The sequence below is a fragment of the Catharus ustulatus genome, chromosome 1 (assembly GCF_009819885.2).
Source record: "Catharus ustulatus isolate bCatUst1 chromosome 1, bCatUst1.pri.v2, whole genome shotgun sequence".
Taxonomy (NCBI): Eukaryota; Metazoa; Chordata; class Aves; order Passeriformes; family Turdidae; genus Catharus; species Catharus ustulatus.
The window spans coordinates 4,536,169-4,554,953 of NC_046221.1; the positions used below are offsets into that span (position 1 = coordinate 4,536,169).

At 50.7% G+C, this 18,785-nt stretch overlaps 2 protein-coding genes across 2 annotated transcripts; one reads left to right on the top strand and one right to left on the bottom strand.

Annotated features, from left to right (window-relative positions):
- Positions 1–559: 559 nt before the first annotated feature.
- Positions 560–12,566, top strand: LOC117000315 (solute carrier family 22 member 13-like). Its single transcript, XM_033067870.1, has 10 exons — positions 560–931; positions 1,870–1,973; positions 2,312–2,466; positions 2,801–2,969; positions 3,399–3,519; positions 4,049–4,143; positions 4,443–4,657; positions 5,089–5,197; positions 5,312–5,522; positions 12,064–12,566. The coding sequence occupies exons 1-10, from the start codon at positions 560–562 to the stop codon at positions 12,223–12,225; spliced, it is 1,713 nt and encodes a 570-aa protein (XP_032923761.1). The 3' UTR covers positions 12,226–12,566.
- A 114-nt stretch (positions 12,567–12,680) lies between these two features.
- On the bottom strand, positions 12,681–18,511 carry LOC117001859 (solute carrier family 22 member 13-like). Its single transcript, XM_033070512.1, has 10 exons — positions 18,122–18,511; positions 16,788–16,891; positions 16,187–16,341; positions 15,915–16,083; positions 15,364–15,484; positions 14,741–14,835; positions 14,024–14,238; positions 13,152–13,260; positions 12,833–13,043; positions 12,681–12,707 (listed from the first exon to the last, which is right to left on the bottom strand). Exons 1-10 carry the CDS (start codon positions 18,491–18,493, stop codon positions 12,681–12,683), a joined length of 1,578 nt encoding a protein of 525 aa, XP_032926403.1. The 5' UTR covers positions 18,494–18,511.
- Positions 18,512–18,785: the final 274 nt, after the last annotated feature.

Sequence of the window (18,785 nt, forward strand, 5' to 3'; positions counted from 1 at the left end):
TCCCTTTACCCCTTCCCCAAGTTCTCCCTGCCTTTGGCCCCCAGCAGCCTGCAGGGTGGTCCAAAACTGGTGGGAAGTGGGGACATCCTGTGCCTGGCTTGCAGGGAACCTGCAAAAGAAGGAAATGGCAGCACCCATCCCGTGGAATCACAAACTGGCTGCCTTTCCTCATAGTCTGGTTCTGCCCCTCCATTAACATAATTCCCTTTATTCCTCTGGGCTATTCCCAGCTCTGCATCACGGTGGGCTCGTTTTGGCCCTGCTGAACCTTGCTTTCCTGAGTGGTTCAGCAAATGCAGCCATTGTAGTCACTGCAGAGAAGAGTCTGTTCCCTGTCAATGCCAGCTGGCCCTGGCAGAGGAGGTGCCCTGAAACAGGGGGTCCTTCTGCTCCAGCAGGCACTGGATGTTCGTGGGGGTGGCACAGGGATGATTAATATATTACATGGTGTGCTTCTAGTTACAGCCTATGGCTGCAGAGCTTATCTGAGGTTTAAACATTAATTCTGGCCCTCTGGGAAGTCTGTCCCAGCACTGTCCTGTCCCAGACACAGCCACCAATGTCAGGCGTTGGGGAAATTTTGAAAGCAGTTGGTGATTTTGGGCGATTGCAGAAATGCCTGGTGCTGCTCTCTGTGATCCCCTGCCTCAGTGTGGCTTTCCACCAGTTTTGCCAGCTTTTCATGGTCCCATCTGTACCTTACCACTGTGACACCAGCTGGATCCGTGCTGTTGGCCCCAACCTGACGGAGGAAGAGCAGCTGAACCTCACCCTGCCCCGGGGCGCGGACGGGCAGTTCGAGCAGTGCTCCATGTACTCCCCGGTGGACTGGGACCTCGATTCCATCCTGGCCTATGGGCTGAATGACACACAGAAGTGCAGCAATGGCTGGGTGTACCCCTCAGCACAGCCACCATCCCTGCTGACTGAGGTCTGTATTTGTTATTTGATGTGCTGGGATGTGGAAGGGATGGGACACCCAAATGGCCACGGTTCCCCCAGAGCTGGTGCCTGACTACGGTACAGTTGGGATTTACTGCAGGTGTGAGCTGGGGACCTTGGTTCCAGCACACAGGCCCCAGATGTTGTCCTGGAGAGGGTGCAGGCTGTGATAGAGGTGCCAGTGGGGAAATGAATCACTCCTGGAGGGACCTCCAGCACCTGGATTTCCCCATCCCTCTGTATGCAGGGGTTAACCTTTCCAACTCAGTATCATGGAATGGTTTGACTTGGATGAGTCCTTTAAAAGTTGTCTAGTCCTACCCCCAACATCACAATTATTAGCTGAGAAAGATGCTAAATTAAGATAAAGAGAGTAGGTTTGGATTAACTATCAGGAAGAAATTCTTCTCTGTGAGGGTGGTGAAACCCTGGCAGAGTTTGCCCAGAGAAGCTGTGGCTGTCCCATCCCTGGAAGTGTCCAAGGCCAGTTTGGATGGGGCTCTGCTCTACCTGGTCTGCCCATGGCAAGAGAGTTCAAATTAGATGATCTTTAATGTCCCTTCCAACCCAAACCATTTCATGGTTCTATGATCCTTCCTGAGTCACTCTTTCCATTGATGTCCTCTGGATGCTGGCAATTGCAGGACATCTCTTTAACAGAAACTGCTTGTCCCAGGAATCGGCATTGCATCCTTTCTCCTTCTTCTGTCCCCCAGCCCACCTAAAGCAAAATTTTCTGACCAGGAGGCTGTCCTAGGTTGGCTGGGCTGGATAAGGTGAACCCCTGCAGGTCCCAGTGCATGGGAGAGGGGGCCCCACTGAGTGCCCAAAGGGCTTCTCCCACCTCTGACTTGTGACTGTGCATACTGTGAGGATTCACATCCTTGGAAGAGGAAATACCAAAGCATCTATTTCTCCTTTCTCCAGTTTGACCTGGTGTGTGATAAGAAGGACCTGAATGACATTGCCCAGGCCATCTACATGGCAGGGCTGCTCCTGGGATCCATGGTCTTTGGGCCTCTGAGTGACAGGTGAGCAGCCACAACCCCCTGCCCAGAGTTTGTGCAAAGCCAGCACAGCACAGAGCAGGTGGGGTGAGCCTGTCTGGACCGTGCACCCTGTGCATTTTGTCACCACTTCTCACTGACAGGGACCCTGACCAAAGTCCTCAGGTCCCATGAGGACATCGCCCCACAGGGAGGGGAAGGGAGAGAGACACAGCAGATGTGTACAGTGCTTTACTTGTCACCCTACAATCAATTCTGAGCCTTATCAGGGTGATAAAAATCACTGTATAACCTGCTGGGCTCCTTGCCATCCCCATGGGGTCTCTCCAAACACCGATTGTGTCTTCCCTGTTTCTCCCCAGGATTGGCCGCCGCCCAGTGATTCTGATCTCTGTCTTACTCCAGGGCTTGTTTGGGCTGGGAATTGCCTTTGTGCCCCATTTTTATGTGTACATGGCCTTCAGGTGTGTCGTGGGGGCCTCCGTGTCAGGGATCACCATGACAGTGCTGGCCTTAGGTGAGTAGGATGCCCTCATCCTGGAGCATCTCAAGATGCAATAGAAAAGTCTTCAAAGAAATAAAATATTCATGTATGACTAGAAAAGCACCATGGCGAGGACAGGTCTTGATCTTCACTGTCCTTTGGTACTTTGGCAGCTTCTCAGCCCTCAGTCAGAGCTTTGGGGAGCATCTCTCCCCAGCCAGTGCTCAGAGGAGGGCAAGGGGACAGTGTCCCAGCACAGGAGGTCAGTCTAATCCTCACCTCCAGAATAATTCTTCTCCAGGGAAACACCCTGTTTGCCTTGGGGGAAATAATGTGGATGACTCTGAGCCTTCCTTCTTCCCTTCAGCTACAGAATGGATCGGTGTCTCCTCCCGGCCAAAGGCAGTGCTCACTTCCCACTGTTGTTTTGCCATTGGGCAGATGATTTTGGCTGGCTTGAGTTACGGGATTCGCAACTGGAGGCTGCTGGAGATTGCAGGATCTGTTCCTATATTTACCTTTTTCTTCTTCATCAGGTGAGTAGGATGGGTACACAGCTCCTGCAGACATGACAGCAGTGTGAGGGCTGTGAGTGAGGAGGTGGCAGCAGCTCAGAACCAAGCTGGGTCCTTCCCACTGGAGTGCAGGAGCTGGAGGAGCTGCTGCACAGCTCAGCACATCTCCCTGGGGCACTGCTGACAGCAGCAGCTGCTTTGCTTCAGGTCTCCCAATGGAGACCCAAATGGAGCCTGAATTTAGGGTATTTAGATCCACTGATCCCATGGGCCATTCACTTTAGAGCTGAACTTGATGATCCTCGTGGGTGCCTTCCAACACAGAACATTCTGTGGTGCTGTGATCTGATTCTGTGGTGGCCAAGGCTTGCTGGACGTGGTCCCTGAGGAAGGGGCTGTGGGGGAACTCAGCAGGACACAGCAGCATGTGCTGGCCTCCCCTCCTGGCAGGGTGCTCCCAGAGTCAGCTCGCTGGCTGGTGACCAAAGGCAGAATCGAAGAAGCCAAGAAGCTCCTGCAGAAGGCGGCGGCCACCAACAAGCGCAGCCTCCCGCCAGAGCTGCTGGAGCAGGTACTGGGGGTTCCTGTCCTCAGACACTGCCCTGGGCCTTGCACAGCCCCTGGAGCTCAGCTCATCCCTCCCAGCCTCTCTCCATTCCCACTGGCCATGGGCTGGGCATGGGCTGTGGGGCTCCAGCTGAGTTACACAGGGATGGGATCAGCCTGGAGCTTTCTGGGTGCCCCTGGGCATGTGGGAAGGACTGAAATGCTTCCCTGGCTTTTCTCCTGTCAGCATTCCAGGAGTGTAACTGATGAGCACACAGTCTCTCTTAGGTGTGTGGGTTTCCATGCCTGAAGGGGAGTTGCCTCCTTGCCCACCCCAAAATTCCTACCCTGTGGAAATAAATGTTCATCCTGGGGAACCTGTCAGTCACCATCCCCTGTGCTGGGCACCCAGAGCACAGAGGCAGGAGCCCAGCCCCACTGGGCTGCCCTACCTCCCAGAGCATGGGGGTCACAGGCTTGTCCCATGGAAAAGGATCTCCTGGACATGGGTTTCCTTTCCCTGCTCTGACTCTTTGATTTTCTGTGTGTTGAAGTTGAAGCCTGAAAAAGAGGTCAAGTCTGGAAGTTTGCTGGATCTCTTTCGGAAGAGGCACCTGCAGAAGGTGACTTTAATCATGTCATGTGCCTGGTAAGACATTCCCTGGTACACATTTCTAGGTGAAAGAAATGAAGAGATTGACAATTAGTCATTAAGAAATTCACCTTGTGGGTGTTGACTGTTATTTAATAGGTGTTTCTGCTTCTGGCTGTTTAAGATATTTTGTGGGAAAGATTACAGCATTTCCAACTTTGGCAGGCCTGGGGTATTCCTCTGGTTTTACATCTCTTTGGAAAAGCTGTGGTTTGGTCAAAATGTTGGCATTAGAGATCAATGCTGCATTTCCATATGTCTAACACCTGCTCAGTGCCACCCTGCCTGGCTTTCAGGTTTGTGAACAGCTTTGTCTACTACGGGCTGAGTTTGAACGTGACCAATTTTGGCCTGGACATCTACCTGACTCAGCTGGCCTTTGGAGCAGTGGAAATCCCAGCACGAATTGGTTGTATCTTCACCCTGCAGAGGTTTGGGAGGAGGAAAACACAGACTGTTCTCCTGGTGCTGAGTGGCCTTGTGTGTCTGGTCATCACTGGCATCCCTGAAGGTGAACAACCCTGTCCCAAACAGAGAGGACATCCTCTGGGATGGGGAGGCACAGAGCCCCAGCCCTTCCCTTGCTGGGTCTGTCCTGGGTCTGTCACATCCCTCTAGGCCTGAGCTGACCCTGGCCTGGCTGATCCCACAGGGCCCATTCCACAAAACCAAACCTTTTCTTGCTGATGGTGATAGCAGAGGGCAAAGTTGAGCCCAGCTGCCAATAGAGCTGTGCTCAAAATGCCAACCTGGGGAGGTGAGGTGATGGATGCAGAGTTCACTGCAAGAGGCCACCAGGCCAGAGCAGCCTGGTCCACGCTCAGACCCTGTCAGTGGCTCCTTGCAGGTGACACAGCTGTCCCTACAATCCCCAGTCACCATCTGTGAGTGGTGCTGAGCCCTCCCCCATCCCACAGCAGCCATCTCTCCTCCTCCCCTCAGACCAGCCCCTGGCAACCACCGTCCTGGCCACCATCGGCAAGTTCGCTGCCTCGGCCTCCTTCTCCACCTCCTACGTCTACGCTGCCGAGCTCTTCCCCACGGTTGTCAGGTGAGCTCTCCCTGTGCCGTGGCTGGCAGGGCTGAAGGGACAGGAGCCTGGCTGCCCCATGGCCTGGGGGTGCCGAGCCCTGCTCTCAGCTCCTGCTGGCCCTGTGTCCCACAGGCAGACGGGCGTGGGGCTGTGCTCCATGGCGGCGCGTGTGGCCGGGATCCTGGCTCCGCTGGTCCGCCTGCTGGGCCAGTACCACCGTGCCATCCCCATGGCCATCTTCGGCAGCGCCCCCGTGCTGGGGGGGCTGCTCTGTGTGCTGCTCCCCGAGACCCGCGGCACCGAGCTGGCCGATGACACAGGGGACAGCCACCCTCCAGCTGAGGTGGGTCTGGGTGCCTGTGGGGTGGGGATGTGGGGGCAGTGATGGCGGTGAAAAAGAAGGGACGGGGTCTTCATGATTTGCAAGGAGCCATGAAGCCGTTTATTGATCCACAAAGCAAAGTTTATATACTTTTTCTATTGTTACTAAAAATAGCGCACTAATAATATTCATGTAACTAAGGTATATTGCTCACATGTAACTAGATAACATTGCACAATCTAGGCCTCATCTAAGCTAACCAGGTAGATAAAATATTTCCCGTAAATCCCCATAGAAACTGCATGCTAAGCACTCCGTACCAAGCACCTTCTTATCTTTTGCATTCCTTCCCCAAAATCCCGCTTGCTTCTGCCAAGGCTTGGGCCTACTCACTCCTGCCAAGGCTTGGGCCTACTCACTCCTGCCAAGGCTTGGGCCTACCCACTCCTGCCAAGGCTTGAGGCCTACTGCGGCTAACAGATCCATTGTAGTGACGATCTGAGCACTACTAGCAGTTCTGCTCTCTAGTTGTATTCCCACAAGCCAGCTCCTTGGTGTTGAAGGTACTGGGGGGTTCTTCAGGAGTTACAGAGATGTACGGAGTGCCCACTGTGGAGGGGACAATCCTGCTTGTGGAGGTCATCCCTTCATTCCTGTCCATGGGATAGAACAGTCAGTGCTTTCCTCCCTCTGCCCTGCTCAGGGAAGTGCTGGTGCCTTGTGGTCATATTCTCTGGCTTTCACCCTGTCATAGCTCCCAGCCCTCATTCCCCATGGGACCAGGTGGAGTTGCACTCAATGCTTTTGTTGTCTTGCCGGAGAAAGGTGTCCACAGGAACAGCAGGGAATGGGATGCAGGTTGCTGCAGGCTGTCTGAGCTCATTGCACACCTTTTCTTTGCTTTTACACCCTTCTCCCTTTCACCAGGTCTGCGAAAATGCCACCAGCGGTGCTCAGAATGGGCAGGTGAAAGGAAAAGGTGATGGCCAAGACAATGACAGCACGAAGACCACGTACTTCTAGCTGGGTCTGCAGGAGGCTGTGGATGAAGGCAGCCCAGTGCTGTGTGGGTGCTGAGGACAGGCAGGCTCTCTCCACCTCAGGACACCACCATTGCTTAGGCCCTCACTGCCAGTTCTTGGGTTTCCTTGTCTTTTTTGCCTTCCTGTATCTCCCTCTGTAGCTTGTCCTCAGGCACTGCAGGCTGTCACTGGTGTCCAACAGAGAAAATTCTGGCTCTCACCAGAGAAAATTGTGTGCTTTCTACTTGAGGGAAAAAAGAAAGAAATCAAGAATTACAATGGAGGCACTTCCTCTTCATTTTTCCCGTTATGTCTCCAGGAAGGTGAAACTGTAAACTTTGTCCAGTGAGACACCCACTAGAGCATTGAATAAACTTGCAAGAGAGAACTGGGCTCACTAACAGGAGAGCTGGAGCAGATGCAGCACTGAAAATAATCTCACACTTGCAAGGAGTGATTTATTGTGACTGTCTAGCAAGATCATCCCATTCTCTCATAAAAACACTCCTTTTTTATTTTTTTAATTTGAGATACTCAGCTGAGAAAAAAAAATATGTGATGGAAGAAACAGCATGCAGGGAGCAGGGATGTCTAACAGGCAGCAGAATTTTCACTTTAGTGCTGGTTGCTTTGAATTGATGCCTGTCATGATGCTTTGAGCATAGAAAATGGTGCTGTTGGGTGCAGTATGAGACCAATTTGATTCATTTTCTTCCAGGAATGTTGTGGCAGTTGATATCCTAGAAAAAACTGTAAATCTTTCTGGGAAATATCAGATTTTTTTCTACTTTGTTCTATCTATTCCTTTTTTGCTGGATCCATTTTGTCTGTAAAAGATTTAGGAGCACTTTTGTCTTATATTGTGAAGAAAAGAAAAAGTGTTTTTCCTGTGCTTCCCCTCATATTATCTCATGTCTCTCAGTCCAACTTTCTTTTCCCACTGGATGGGTACAGATGAAGCCTGGGAATTTCACATTGTTGTCTGACTGTACAGCTCAAAGGTTTGTTTTCTGGTGGTGTCAAAAAATGTTAAACCGGAGTATTTCTTCTCTCCATTGTCATGACTTCATGTTTTCCATGGACCAAAGTACCTCATGGATATTCAGTTTGATGAAGACAGTTTTGGATAAAACCATGTGACAATGTCCTGCCAGGAGGAACTGGCTGTGGTGTCTTTTTCTCTCTGGCACTGCTTTTCAAAGGATTTGCTGTGGTGCTCCTCTTCAGCACCATGAGAACAGAGGAGCTCAGTCCTTTGTCCATTCCTTGGAAAAGGCTTTAAAAGGCTTGGAAAAAAGCTGGGAGCCTCCTTCAGGTTTTATGGTAAACAAGGCATTGAGGATAAAGGCTGAGGAAAGAGCTTGGGGCCAAATGTACAGTTATTGAAGGAACCACTTTGGAAGGAAATTGTACTCTGAGACTCTGTTTTAGCTCATTTCATAAATAAAGGTGTCCAACCACACCTGCTGTACTTTTGCTTCCAGCTCATTTGTGCCTCCAGTGTGCTGAAGATCCATTTCATGGAATCTTGGAGTGGTTTGGGTGGGAAGGCACCTTAAAGATCATCTGGTTCCAATCCACCCCTGCCACATGCAGGGGCAATCTCCACTATCCCAGGGTGCTCCAAACCCCATCCAGCCTGGCCTTGAACACTGCCAGGGATCCTGGGGCTGCCACAGCTTCTCTGGGCACCCTCACAGGGAAGAATTTCTTCCTAAAATCTAATCTGTATCTCCCCTCTGTCAGTTTTAAACCATTCCCTGTGTCCTGTCCCTCCATCCCTTGTCCCCAGTCCCTCTCCAGCTCTCCTGGAGCCCCTTCAGGCACTGGAAGGGCTCTGAGCTCTCCCTGGAGCTTTCTCTTTTTCAGGCAGAACAATCCAAACTCTCTCAGCCTTTCCTCACAGGAGAGATTCTTCAATCCCTCTGATCATCTTTGTGGCCCCCTCTGGACTCACTCCAGCAGCTCTGTATTATATTTTATCTGCTCTTCTCTGCATCACTGAAACATGTCAGTTTGAATACCCCTTGACTGTGCACTTGAAGAGCACCTGAATAGCTTTTGCTATTTTGCCCAGCTCAGCACAAGTGGGAGGATGTCCAATGTTTTTGCAGTCACTCCTAGCCAGCCCACACATGGCCTTGCACTGTAATGAGCAGAGGTGACAGCACAGAGTGGAGCCAGGAGTGCTGGAACAGCATGTGGGAATGCAAACATAAACCTGTGGGAATGCAAATACGATTTTGCATGCACACCGTGAGGTATTCTGGGCTTTCATGATTGTGAGGTAATGGGCAAAGGGTAAAATGTGACCTAAGGAATAACTAAGGCAAAATTCCATATTGAAGGTAGGGAGCCAAAAGGCTGACAAGGTGATGAGGACAAAATGGGGAGAGAATTTAGCTGGGAAGAGCAGCTTGTCTCATTTTAGAGACAAATCTAGGAGAAAATGCTCTGGAATGAGTGTTTCCACTAAAGAGAAAGGGCTTCAGTAATCCCTTTTTCTGTCAGTGAGGAGAGGGATACCAGTGGGTGAAAGTGAAAAAACCCAACAGTTTATTGACCACTGCCCACATGGCAAAGAAAAAAGAATAAATGCTAAATAATGAGCTGTTAGAACATTGCCCCCAACACACACACACACCCATCTACAGAACAAAAAACCCCAAAATGCCAGGGAAAGAATCAGACCAACATTGTGGCAGGGAGAGCAAAATGGCACCAGCTTTTTTGTCTCAGGGAAGGGAAAAAAGTTCACACAGCAGCTTGGGCAAAACAGATGGGAACCTGTGGAACCTCTGGCACTGGTCTCCTCCTCACAGCAAATTAAACTGGTGGGTTTTAGGGTTTTAATGCCTTTTTTCTTGTTGGTTCAGCTTTTCCCAAGGTCTCAGGCTGGTCAGAGCAGCTCCTGCACTCCCACCTGATCCTGGTGGTTATCTGATCTTGGATCAAAACTGAGCCTAAAGAAAAAACCCAAAATCTGCTGAAGGATTGCTGCTGCAGTCTCTTCAGGTCAGGAAAAGGGGAAAAAAGAAACTTCTTGCTTAGGCTAACAAAAATCCAAGCTAGCTAAGCAACTGTCTAGGGGTGATTTTATGATGGTGCTCTATTCCTTAATTGTCTGCTTTATGCCCAGAAATGGCTGCTGTAGTTTTGAGATGGATCTGGGTGGAGGAGCAGGAGCCTGGGAGCTGCAAGGGCTTTGTCCAAAAAATCCTGATGTGCTCCATCCTATCCGTGGATATTGGCAGTTATTTTGTAACTTAACTTTTTTTTTTTGGTAGCTTAAGCGAGAAGTTTCTTTTTTTTTCTTTCCCTACCTTTTCCCTTGGTCTGCAGCAGCGATGCTCCAGTTTTTTATCTTGAACTTTTGGCTTGCTTTTTGGTCTGAAATCAAATTGCCAAGATGCACCAGGACATGCAGGGACCCATGGGAGCCACTCTGAGCCTGAGATCTTGAAAAAAAAGCTGAACCAACACAAGAAATGATACCAAAATCCAGCAGCTTCATCTGCTGTGAGGAGGAGACCAACACCAGAGGTGTTCAGCAGGTTCTCATCTGTTTTGCCTGAGCTGCTACATGAACTCCCTCCTTTTTTTTTTCCTTTTTTTCCCCCCTTTCCTGAGACAAAGGACCCACTGCTATTTTTGCCTTCCCAGCCACGAGGCCAACCAGCCTGTTTGTGTATTCCCTGGGCATTTTGATTTTTTGGTGGGTGGAGGGTAAGGTTCTGAAAATAAATATCTAGCATTTATTCAATCTTTTTCTGTGCCTTGCAGACACCTTGCTTTGTTAATAAACAGGGTTTTTTTCACTTTCACCCACTGATATTAATTTCTCTCATTGGCAAACAGCATTACTGAAGCCCTTCTCTTTGGAGGAAACATTAATCCCAGAGTGTTTTCTCCTAAATTTGTCTCTAAACCGAGACAGCAGCAAGGTAATGTCCAGCATTCCCTGAAGTGAATCTTTAACAAAGCCCATGCAGGAGCCCCCAAGGCTCACACCCATCCCCCAGACCAACCTTAAAGTACAGCAGCCACTTCTGGACACAAAGGAGATGATCAGGAAGAGAGGATCATCATAAAATCACCCCAAGACACAGAAGCAGGGCTGAAACGGCTCCTGTTGTCAGAGGAACCCCACAGGGACCACTGAGATAATCACATTTTCACTGTCAGTGGCACCAGAAAACAGTGCTGAAATCCTGGCTGTGGGGCAGAGGTGTCAGGATCCTGGACTTTCCCCTTTACCTAGAGGATATCACCCTCTCCTTTCACCTGACCCCATGCTGGGAGCCCCAGGTTCATGAGAAGAGCAAAGCTTGCAAAAAGGGACCAGCAGGGAATGGCTGAGGAGGTGAGATGAGTGTTAGAGCTGCTTTCCTGGCTGTGCAAGAGGCCACAGAATCTTTGGTTCACCAAGCTCCAGCCACCAGCCCAGCACCACCACATCCAGCACAAAACCACATCCTGAAATGACACAGCTATGTGTCTGTTAGATATCCCCAACAATGGTGACACCACCAAAGGCCTGGGCAGCCTGTTCCTGTGTTGGGCAACCCTTGTGGAGAAGGAATTTTCCCTATTATCCAATTTAAACCTCCTGTGGTGCAGCTTGGGGCCATTTCCACTTCTCCTGTCATTTGTTACCTGGGAGAAGAGACTGCCCACCACCTGTCAGAGAGTTGTAGAGAATGAGAGAGTCCTCCCTGAGCCTCCTTTTCTCCAGGCTGAGCTCCCCCAGCTCCCTCAGCTGGGGAAGGTCCTCTAGCTCCTTCCCCAGTTCTGTTCTCTTCAGTGCCAAAGCCCAGATCTTGCAAACTCCCTATCCCAACTCCACATCCCGTGGCCACATTCCACATGACTGGGGTGATTTTGTGCTCCAAAGCCAACACACAAAATTAATATCAATCAGCTCCAGACACATCTGGCCTAGACATGGGACACCCCAGCCCCTAAAACTCCATTTACTAGAGCACAAAGAGATTGGAAACCAAAGGGTGCAGCAAATCTGAGTGAGCAGCATTCTCCTTCCTTGAGAGCAGTGGTATGCTTGAGGACATGGATCCATTGGAGGGCACTGAAATACATCCTCTGCTGGCAAACAAATTAGAGAGAAGAGGAGCCCACCCTTCTCTTTGTTTTGCATGACACTAGATGACACTAAAATGTCATGGCTGAGCTGGCAGCAGCCAGCTGAAGGTCACTGTAAAAGGCTCACCATGACTGAGGAAAGCTGTCCAAATGCCCACACGGTTTGGCATCTAATTGCAGAATTCCCATGCAATTTAGGAAGCATCTACAGCTGCTAGTAGAGAAAATAAATGCAGATTGTTTGTTGGAAGACTTTGAGAAAAGAAAAAAATCCTTATTGAGCTCAGCCACTCTGCTTTAACATTCTGTTTCTGCATTGTTTGTGTCTGATGGAAACAAAGCTCATTTCCATCTGCATGTTAAATTACAGACTTACAATTTCTGTGTAGAAAACACTCCAGAGCCAAGAGCAGTTACAAAGGCCAACTGTGAAACAGTAGGAAAAAAAAAGTCAACACCATTTATTATTCACATATTGCATTACAAGTGTCTCTTATCAAACTCAGAGCATAATTTATATTATTCATGTAGAAACTCAACTTCAACACCACATGGAAAGAAAAGCTAAATACGTGTGTGACAGGGGTGCAGTGACATCCTGATCAAACGTCGAGGCTTGGGCTGGCGCGCAGCCCCACGACCCAAGGGATTGAGTGCAGGAGGGACAAACCCAGTGCCCGCTTTTGCCCAGTACAGCCACTCTACTGGTGATTCTTTATTGCTGTAAAACACAACAGGGATGGTTCCACAGGTACCAGCTTGCAAAGGACTGGGGAACACGGTGGGAGGCCAGCCAGGTATGAGCAAACTGGGTTTCAGGGACACTTGGAAGTGCATCTGTTCCAAAGGCAGAGGGACACACATCTGCTGTCCCTGTGACCATGGATATTGTGTTCATCATCTGAAAGACCAGTTTGCAGGCAGCCATACCTTCCTGGTCTGCTTCAAGAGTTATGGGATCAGACTGGAGTGTTACTAGATGTCTGTCCAATCATTGCTTGCTCTCTGAGCATCTGCAGACATCCTTCTCCAACTCTCTGTCATCATCTCTGGTGTCTCAGTAAAGCTCTTCATTTTTCTGCTCCTAAAAATACGAAGGAAAGAGAAGGTGATGAAACTGTATTCATCCCTGATTCTGACATTTTTCCTTGCCTTAAACTTGCAGTTTTGCATATTTTTTTCCTTAATTTCAGAGTTCCCTGTACCCACCTCAGGGGGAAGTTGGTTGTCCCCTGTGTCATCTGCCAGGTCAACACCACGTGTCTCGGGCAGCAGGATGCAGAGCAGGGCCACCACCACAGGGATGCTGCCGAAGATGGCCATGGGGATGGCCCTGTGGTACTTGTCCAGGGGGATGATCAGCGGGGCCAGGATCCCGGCCACCCTCGCCATGGTGGAGCACAGCCCCACGCCCGTCTGCCTGCAGGAGAGAGGGGCAGCACGAGCTGTGGGCACTCCTGGACTCAATGTGGCCCCATCACCACCTCCAGCCTTGGCCAAAGGGAGCCCTGATGTGTGGGGAGCTCACCTGACGATGGTGGGGAACACCTCAGCGGCGTAGACGTAGGAGGTGGAGAAAGCGGCCGTGGATGTGAACTTGCCAATGACAGCCAGGACGGTGATTACTATGGCCTGCTCTGAGGGGAGGAGGAGACACAGCCACTGTAACCTCCAGGGGCATGGCTCACTTGGGACCAGAACTCTCTGCAGTGGGATCTCTTGGCATGGCCCTTTCTATTAGGCTTGCTAAGCAAACCTACCACCTAACCCATTGGAATGGTCCCCAGCATACCCTTAGCTGGAAAATACCCTCTGGCAAAGAGGACCCAGATTTCTCCTGGGCCCTTGGGCATTTTCTAGATCTGCAGCTGAGCTGAGCTGCTGAGCCACCAGAGGTGTTTGGGGAGTGCTTGGTTGGAAATGCCACATCCCTGAGCTTGAAAGCACTGCAAAGCCCCACTATAACCTTCAGACTCACTCAGAGCACTGGCACAGCAGCAGGGGTGGGGCATGGACTGGGGCACAAACAGATGCAAACAGATCAGGGGGAGTGGGCATTTCCTTTTTCTCTTCATCTAAGGAAGGGAGACATGGTGGCTTTTCAAGCACTTCTTCTGCTATACCTTTCTGCCAGGAGGTGATGTTGTCTAGTGGGGGATGGTGTCTAATGGACAATCCCTGCCAACGGCTGGGAGCTGGGGGAGAACCAGGCACAGCCCTGAGGGAGAAGGAATCCAAGGTGAGGGGAAGCCAGAATGCTGGGGATGAAGCACCCTGGGCTGTGACAGTGGAGACAGCTGAGCCTGTGGGAATGAGTGTGGGATGGCAGGAGGAAGGGTCTGAACAAGGGTAGGGATATCCAGGGCTCTGCCCAGCTCTGCTCACAGAGGGAAGGTTCACCTTCAGGGATGCCAGTGATGATGAGACATAGCACACCAGACACCAGCAGGAGACCAGCCTGCACTTTCTTCCTCCCAAACCACTCCAGCAGGAAAATGCAGGAAATTCGAGCTGGAAACTCCACTGCCCCAAAGGCCAGCTGTGTCAGGTAGATGTCCAGACCAAAATCTGTCACGCTGAGGCTCAGCCCATAGTACACAATGCTGTCTGCAAACCTGAAATTCAAGTAAAGTGGAATAGAACATGTCACCAGATGGTTTTGTGGAGGTTTATAGCCAAAAATTAGAAAGGTTAGAATACATGTAACTTATTTAAACTGCCAACAATTTCTGTTTTGTTTCTAGTCACCACCTTTGACAGTTCTGTGGGATATAGTTGCAGGAGTTAAAGAAGGGTGGATCTCATATGGTCAGCAAATTCTAGACTGAAAACCTAAAGCTTCTAGATAGGCTCAAAACTACTCCAAGCCCCAGGGATTGCCAAAGCTGGAATTACTCAAGCCTTTCTACCAAAACCCACAGTATCATGGATAATCATCTCCTTCCCATGCCCAGATATGGTAAATCTGGTCCAGTATGTGGAGGTAGAATGAGAGCAGATAAAGACATACACATATATATTATGAGAAGAGTAATTTTAATTTACCGTTCTTGACAACCATCAACTTCTTTTCTTTCACCTATTAGTTTTGACAGACAGGACCAGGGAATGTCTTACCAGACACATGACATGACTATGGTCACCTTCCGCTGGTCCTTCTTCCGAAAGAGATCCAGCAAACTTCCAGACTTGACCTCTTTCTCAGGCTTCAGCTTCAAAACACAGAAAGTCAAAGAGTCAGAGCAGGGAAAGGAAACCCATGTCCAGGAGATCCTTTTCCATGGGACAGACCTGTGACCCCATGCTTTGGGAAGGAGGGCAGCCCAGTGGGGCTGGGCTCCTGCCTCTGTGCTCTGGGCGCCCAGCACAGGGGATGGTGACTGACAGGTTCCCCAGGATGAACATTTATTTCCACAGGGTAGGAATTTGGGGGTGGGCAAGGAGGGAACTCCCCTTCAGGCATGGAAAGCCACAGACCTAAGAGAGACTGTGTGCTCATCAGTCACACTCCTGGAATGCTGACAGGAGAAAAGCCAGGGAAGCATTTCAGTCCTTCCCACATGCCCAGGGGCACCCAGAAAGCTCCAGGCTGATCCCATGCCTGTGTAACTCAGCTGGAGCCCCACAGCCCATGCCCAGCCCATGGCCAGTGGGAATGGAGAGAGGCTGGGAGGGATGAGCTGAGCCCCAGGGGCTGTGCAAGGCCCAGGGCAGTGTCTGAGGACAGGAACCCCCAGTACCTGCTCCAGGAGCTCTGGTGAGAGGCTGCGCTTGTTGGTGGCCGCCGCCTTCTGCAGGAGCTTCTTGGCTTCCTCGATTCTGCCTTTGGTCACCAGCCAGCGAGCTGACTCTGGGAGCACCCTGCCAGGAGGGGAGGCCAGCACATGCTGCTGTGTCCTGCTGAGCTCCCCCACAGCCCCTTCCTCAGGGACCACATCCAGCAAGCCTTGGCCACCACAGGATCAGATCCCAGCACCACAGAATGTTCTGAGTTGGAAGGGACCCACAAAGATCATCAAGTCCAACTCTAAAGTGAATGGCCCATGGGATCAGTGGGTCTGAATACCCTAAATTCAGGTTCCATTTGGGTCTCCATTGGGAGACCTGAAGCAAAGCAGCTGCTGTTGTCAGCAGTGCCCCAGGGAGATGTGCTGAGCTGTGCAGCAGCTCCTCCAGCTCCTGCACTCCAATGGGAAAGACCCAGCTTGGTTCTGAGCTGCTGCCACCTCCTCACTCACAGCCCTCACATCCGTGTTGTGTCTTACATAAGCTCTGCCCTGCTCCTGCTTACCAGATGTAGAAGAAAAGGGCAAACATAGGAGCAGATCCTGCAATCTCCAGCAGCCTCCAGTTGCGAATCCCGTAACTCAAGCCAGACAACATCATCTGCCCGAGGGCGAAAGCCGTGTGAGCAATCAGCACTGCCTTTGGCCGGTAGGACACACCGACCCATTCTGTAGCTAAGAGGAAAAACAAGACTTCAGACTTTTCTTTGTGCTCTATTTTGTTATTATATCTTGAGAGGCCATGTCTGCTGCCTCAGGGCAAGGGCCTTCCACTCACCCAGGGGTACGACTGTAATCATAATTCCTGACACTGCAGCTCCCACCACAAACCTAAAGGCCATGAACACATAGAAATGGGGCACAAAGGCAGTTCCCAGGCCAACCACACCCTGGATGAGCATGCAGATGAGAAAGACTGGCCGCCTGCCTATCCTGTGGAAGAAGAGAGAAGAGCCAGTCAGTACCTGGAGACACTCCATGGGGAGAGGGAAGAGCCCAGGAGGGATGCAATGTGATTTGACAACCAGAGGAGATTTGATATCCATGTTAATATAGTTCCCATATACACCCCAAGAAATAATGTGTGGAAAAATCAGTGTCTTCAGTGTTTGCCCATCATGGTTCTGGAAGAACCTGAGACACCAGCAGGGGCTAAACCTGTGATTCCTGAAGACACCCCCAAGGCTGTATCTGCCTCTCTTTTCAACCCTCAGACATTTCCAGACCTCTCAGGTGGCCCCAGATGCCCTGTCTCAGGCAAGGGGATTGAGTCTTGTGAAGGGAGCAGTTCCTGTTCAGTTCATGGACAGTCTGCACCCTCATCTGGGCTGTCCCCGGGTGCTGGGCAGTGTCTCTGGGAAGGAAATGTGTTTCCTCACCTGTCACTTAGCATCCCAAAGAGCAGGGCTCCAACGAGAACCCCAGCCATGTAGATGGACTGGGAGACATCATTCAGGACCGCCCTGTCACACACCAGGTCAAACTGGAGGGAGGAAAACACAGATGTTGTTGCTTTGGACAGACCAGCTGCTTTCTGGGGGTGGGCAGCCTCTCTGGTACATGGTGGATCCAGGATCAGGGTACCTGAGCCCCTGGGAGCAGAGAACCCCTCACAAGGGCTTTAACTCTTCATGGTGAGCACTTAGGACACAAATCAATGGTGGGATGGACACATGAGGTGCTCAGCTGCCTCTGCATCCTGGTGCACATCTGCTGGGTGCTGGGATCTGCAGGATTCCTCTCCAGCTCCCTGAGGGAGCGTCCTGGTTGTCAAGTTTTGTTTAAAGAGTGACCTTGGGGTGAGAGCAGTATCAGCTTTCTTCTCTGACTGAAAAGGCAGAAGAGTGTGGAAAGTGGAGAGCAGTGTTTTTTTCTGGTAAAGGAGGACCAGCATAGGAATGGGAAGCAGCTGCTGAAACCTGCAGAGGAGCCTCGTCTGAAATGGACTTTGGGCTTCAGGGACACCAAGGAACCTTTGTAAATACCAGAGGCTGGAGTTTATCTTCTCTTCCATCTCAGAGGAAGATGTTTATGAGAAAGTGCTGGAGCTGGCAGGTAGGAAAGGAGGGAGGAGGAATGAGGGAAAGTGAGAAAGGAACAAAGGTCCACAGAGGGAGAATGACAGAATCATGAAATCATTTAGGTTGGAAAAGACCTCCAAGAACATCAAGTACAATTTTTGACAGACCACTATCATGGAAACTAGAAGGTGGGAGATGAGGCAGAATGGAGAAGTTGAAGATGCTGATAAGCAAGACTTTTGCTCAACTGCATGGCTCCTGGCGTGTCTTGTTGCAGCTCTGAAGGTTTTTGGAGGCCCAAGAAATATCAGTGACAACCACTTGGAAGGTAAATGTCTTTCACAGAGAAGATGACACAAGTAGAACCAGACTGAAGAATAGGGGATACTGTGGCAGGGATGCCCAAAAGGTCCCTCCAGGCAGATACATCATGAAGTGAAGGGTCTGGATATGGGAAAGGGGACAGAACAGCTGCTGGACTCACACTCCCATGGTCACTGCCTGTGCCCTCCCCAGGCACCTTCATCATGTCCTTCCTGAGACAACCTCCCAGGGGTTCCAGCTGCCATCTGTGCGATGGAGGCAAACTCCTGCAGTAAATCTCAACCTGACAGCACCACAGCCTGGCACTGACCAAACCACAGGCCAGGATATTCCCATCCCCTCCTTCCCATCAAATAACAAATACAGACCTCAGTCAGCAGGGATGGTGGCTGTGCTGAGGGGTACACCCAGCCATTGCTGCACTTCTGTGTGTCATTCAGCCCATAGGCCAGGATGGAATCGAGGTCCCAGTCCACCGGGGAGTACATGGAGCACTGCTCGAACTGCCCGTCCGCGCCCCGGGGCAGGGTGAGGTTCAGCTGCTCTTCCTCCGTCAGGTTGGGGCCAACAGCACGGATCCAGCTGGTGTCACAGTGGTGAGGCACTTCCACAACCATGAACACTTGGCCAACCATTTGGAAAGCATTGAGAAGTAGTGGGAGGGAGACGAGCAGGACCAGCAGTTTCTGGAATAGCCCAAAATCCCCCAGAGCACGTAAAAGATCTCCAAACTCAACCATGGTGAATACCTCTGTGGCCAGGCTGCACTGGTGCCTGTGGCTTAAATAGGCAAATATTAATGTTTAAACTGTGTGAGCACTAAAACCCTAATCCAGTGTGATAAGATGAGCACCTGTATTAGCACATTAGTCCATTCTGATGATACAGTGAGATCTTCCAGGCTGCACTTTGTCACCTGCCATTCCCTCCCTGCTCTTGGGAGTAGAACAAAAGTGCCAGAGCACTGCCAGTCTTGGGCATGGAGTAGTTACATCTTGTTCTTTCCCAGCCTGAGGTATGTCTCAAAGCCTC

Coding starts and splice junctions, on each gene's coding strand:
- LOC117001859 (XM_033070512.1), bottom strand. CDS start 18,493: ATGGTTGAGTTTGGAGATCTTTTACGTGCTCTGGGGGATTTTGGGCTA. Junction 16,342..16,787: donor TTTGGGATGCTAAGTGACAG/GTGAGGAAACAC, acceptor CTTCTTCCACAG/GATAGGCAGGCGGCCAGTCT. Junction 13,044..13,151: donor GTGTTCCCCACCATCGTCAG/GTGAGCTCCCCA, acceptor TCTCTCCTGCAG/GCAGACGGGCGTGGGGCTGT.
- LOC117000315 (XM_033067870.1), top strand. CDS start 560: ATGTCAGGCGTTGGGGAAATTTTGAAAGCAGTTGGTGATTTTGGGCGA. Junction 1,974..2,311: donor TTTGGGCCTCTGAGTGACAG/GTGAGCAGCCAC, acceptor GTTTCTCCCCAG/GATTGGCCGCCGCCCAGTGA. Junction 2,970..3,398: donor ACCTTTTTCTTCTTCATCAG/GTGAGTAGGATG, acceptor CCCTCCTGGCAG/GGTGCTCCCAGAGTCAGCTC.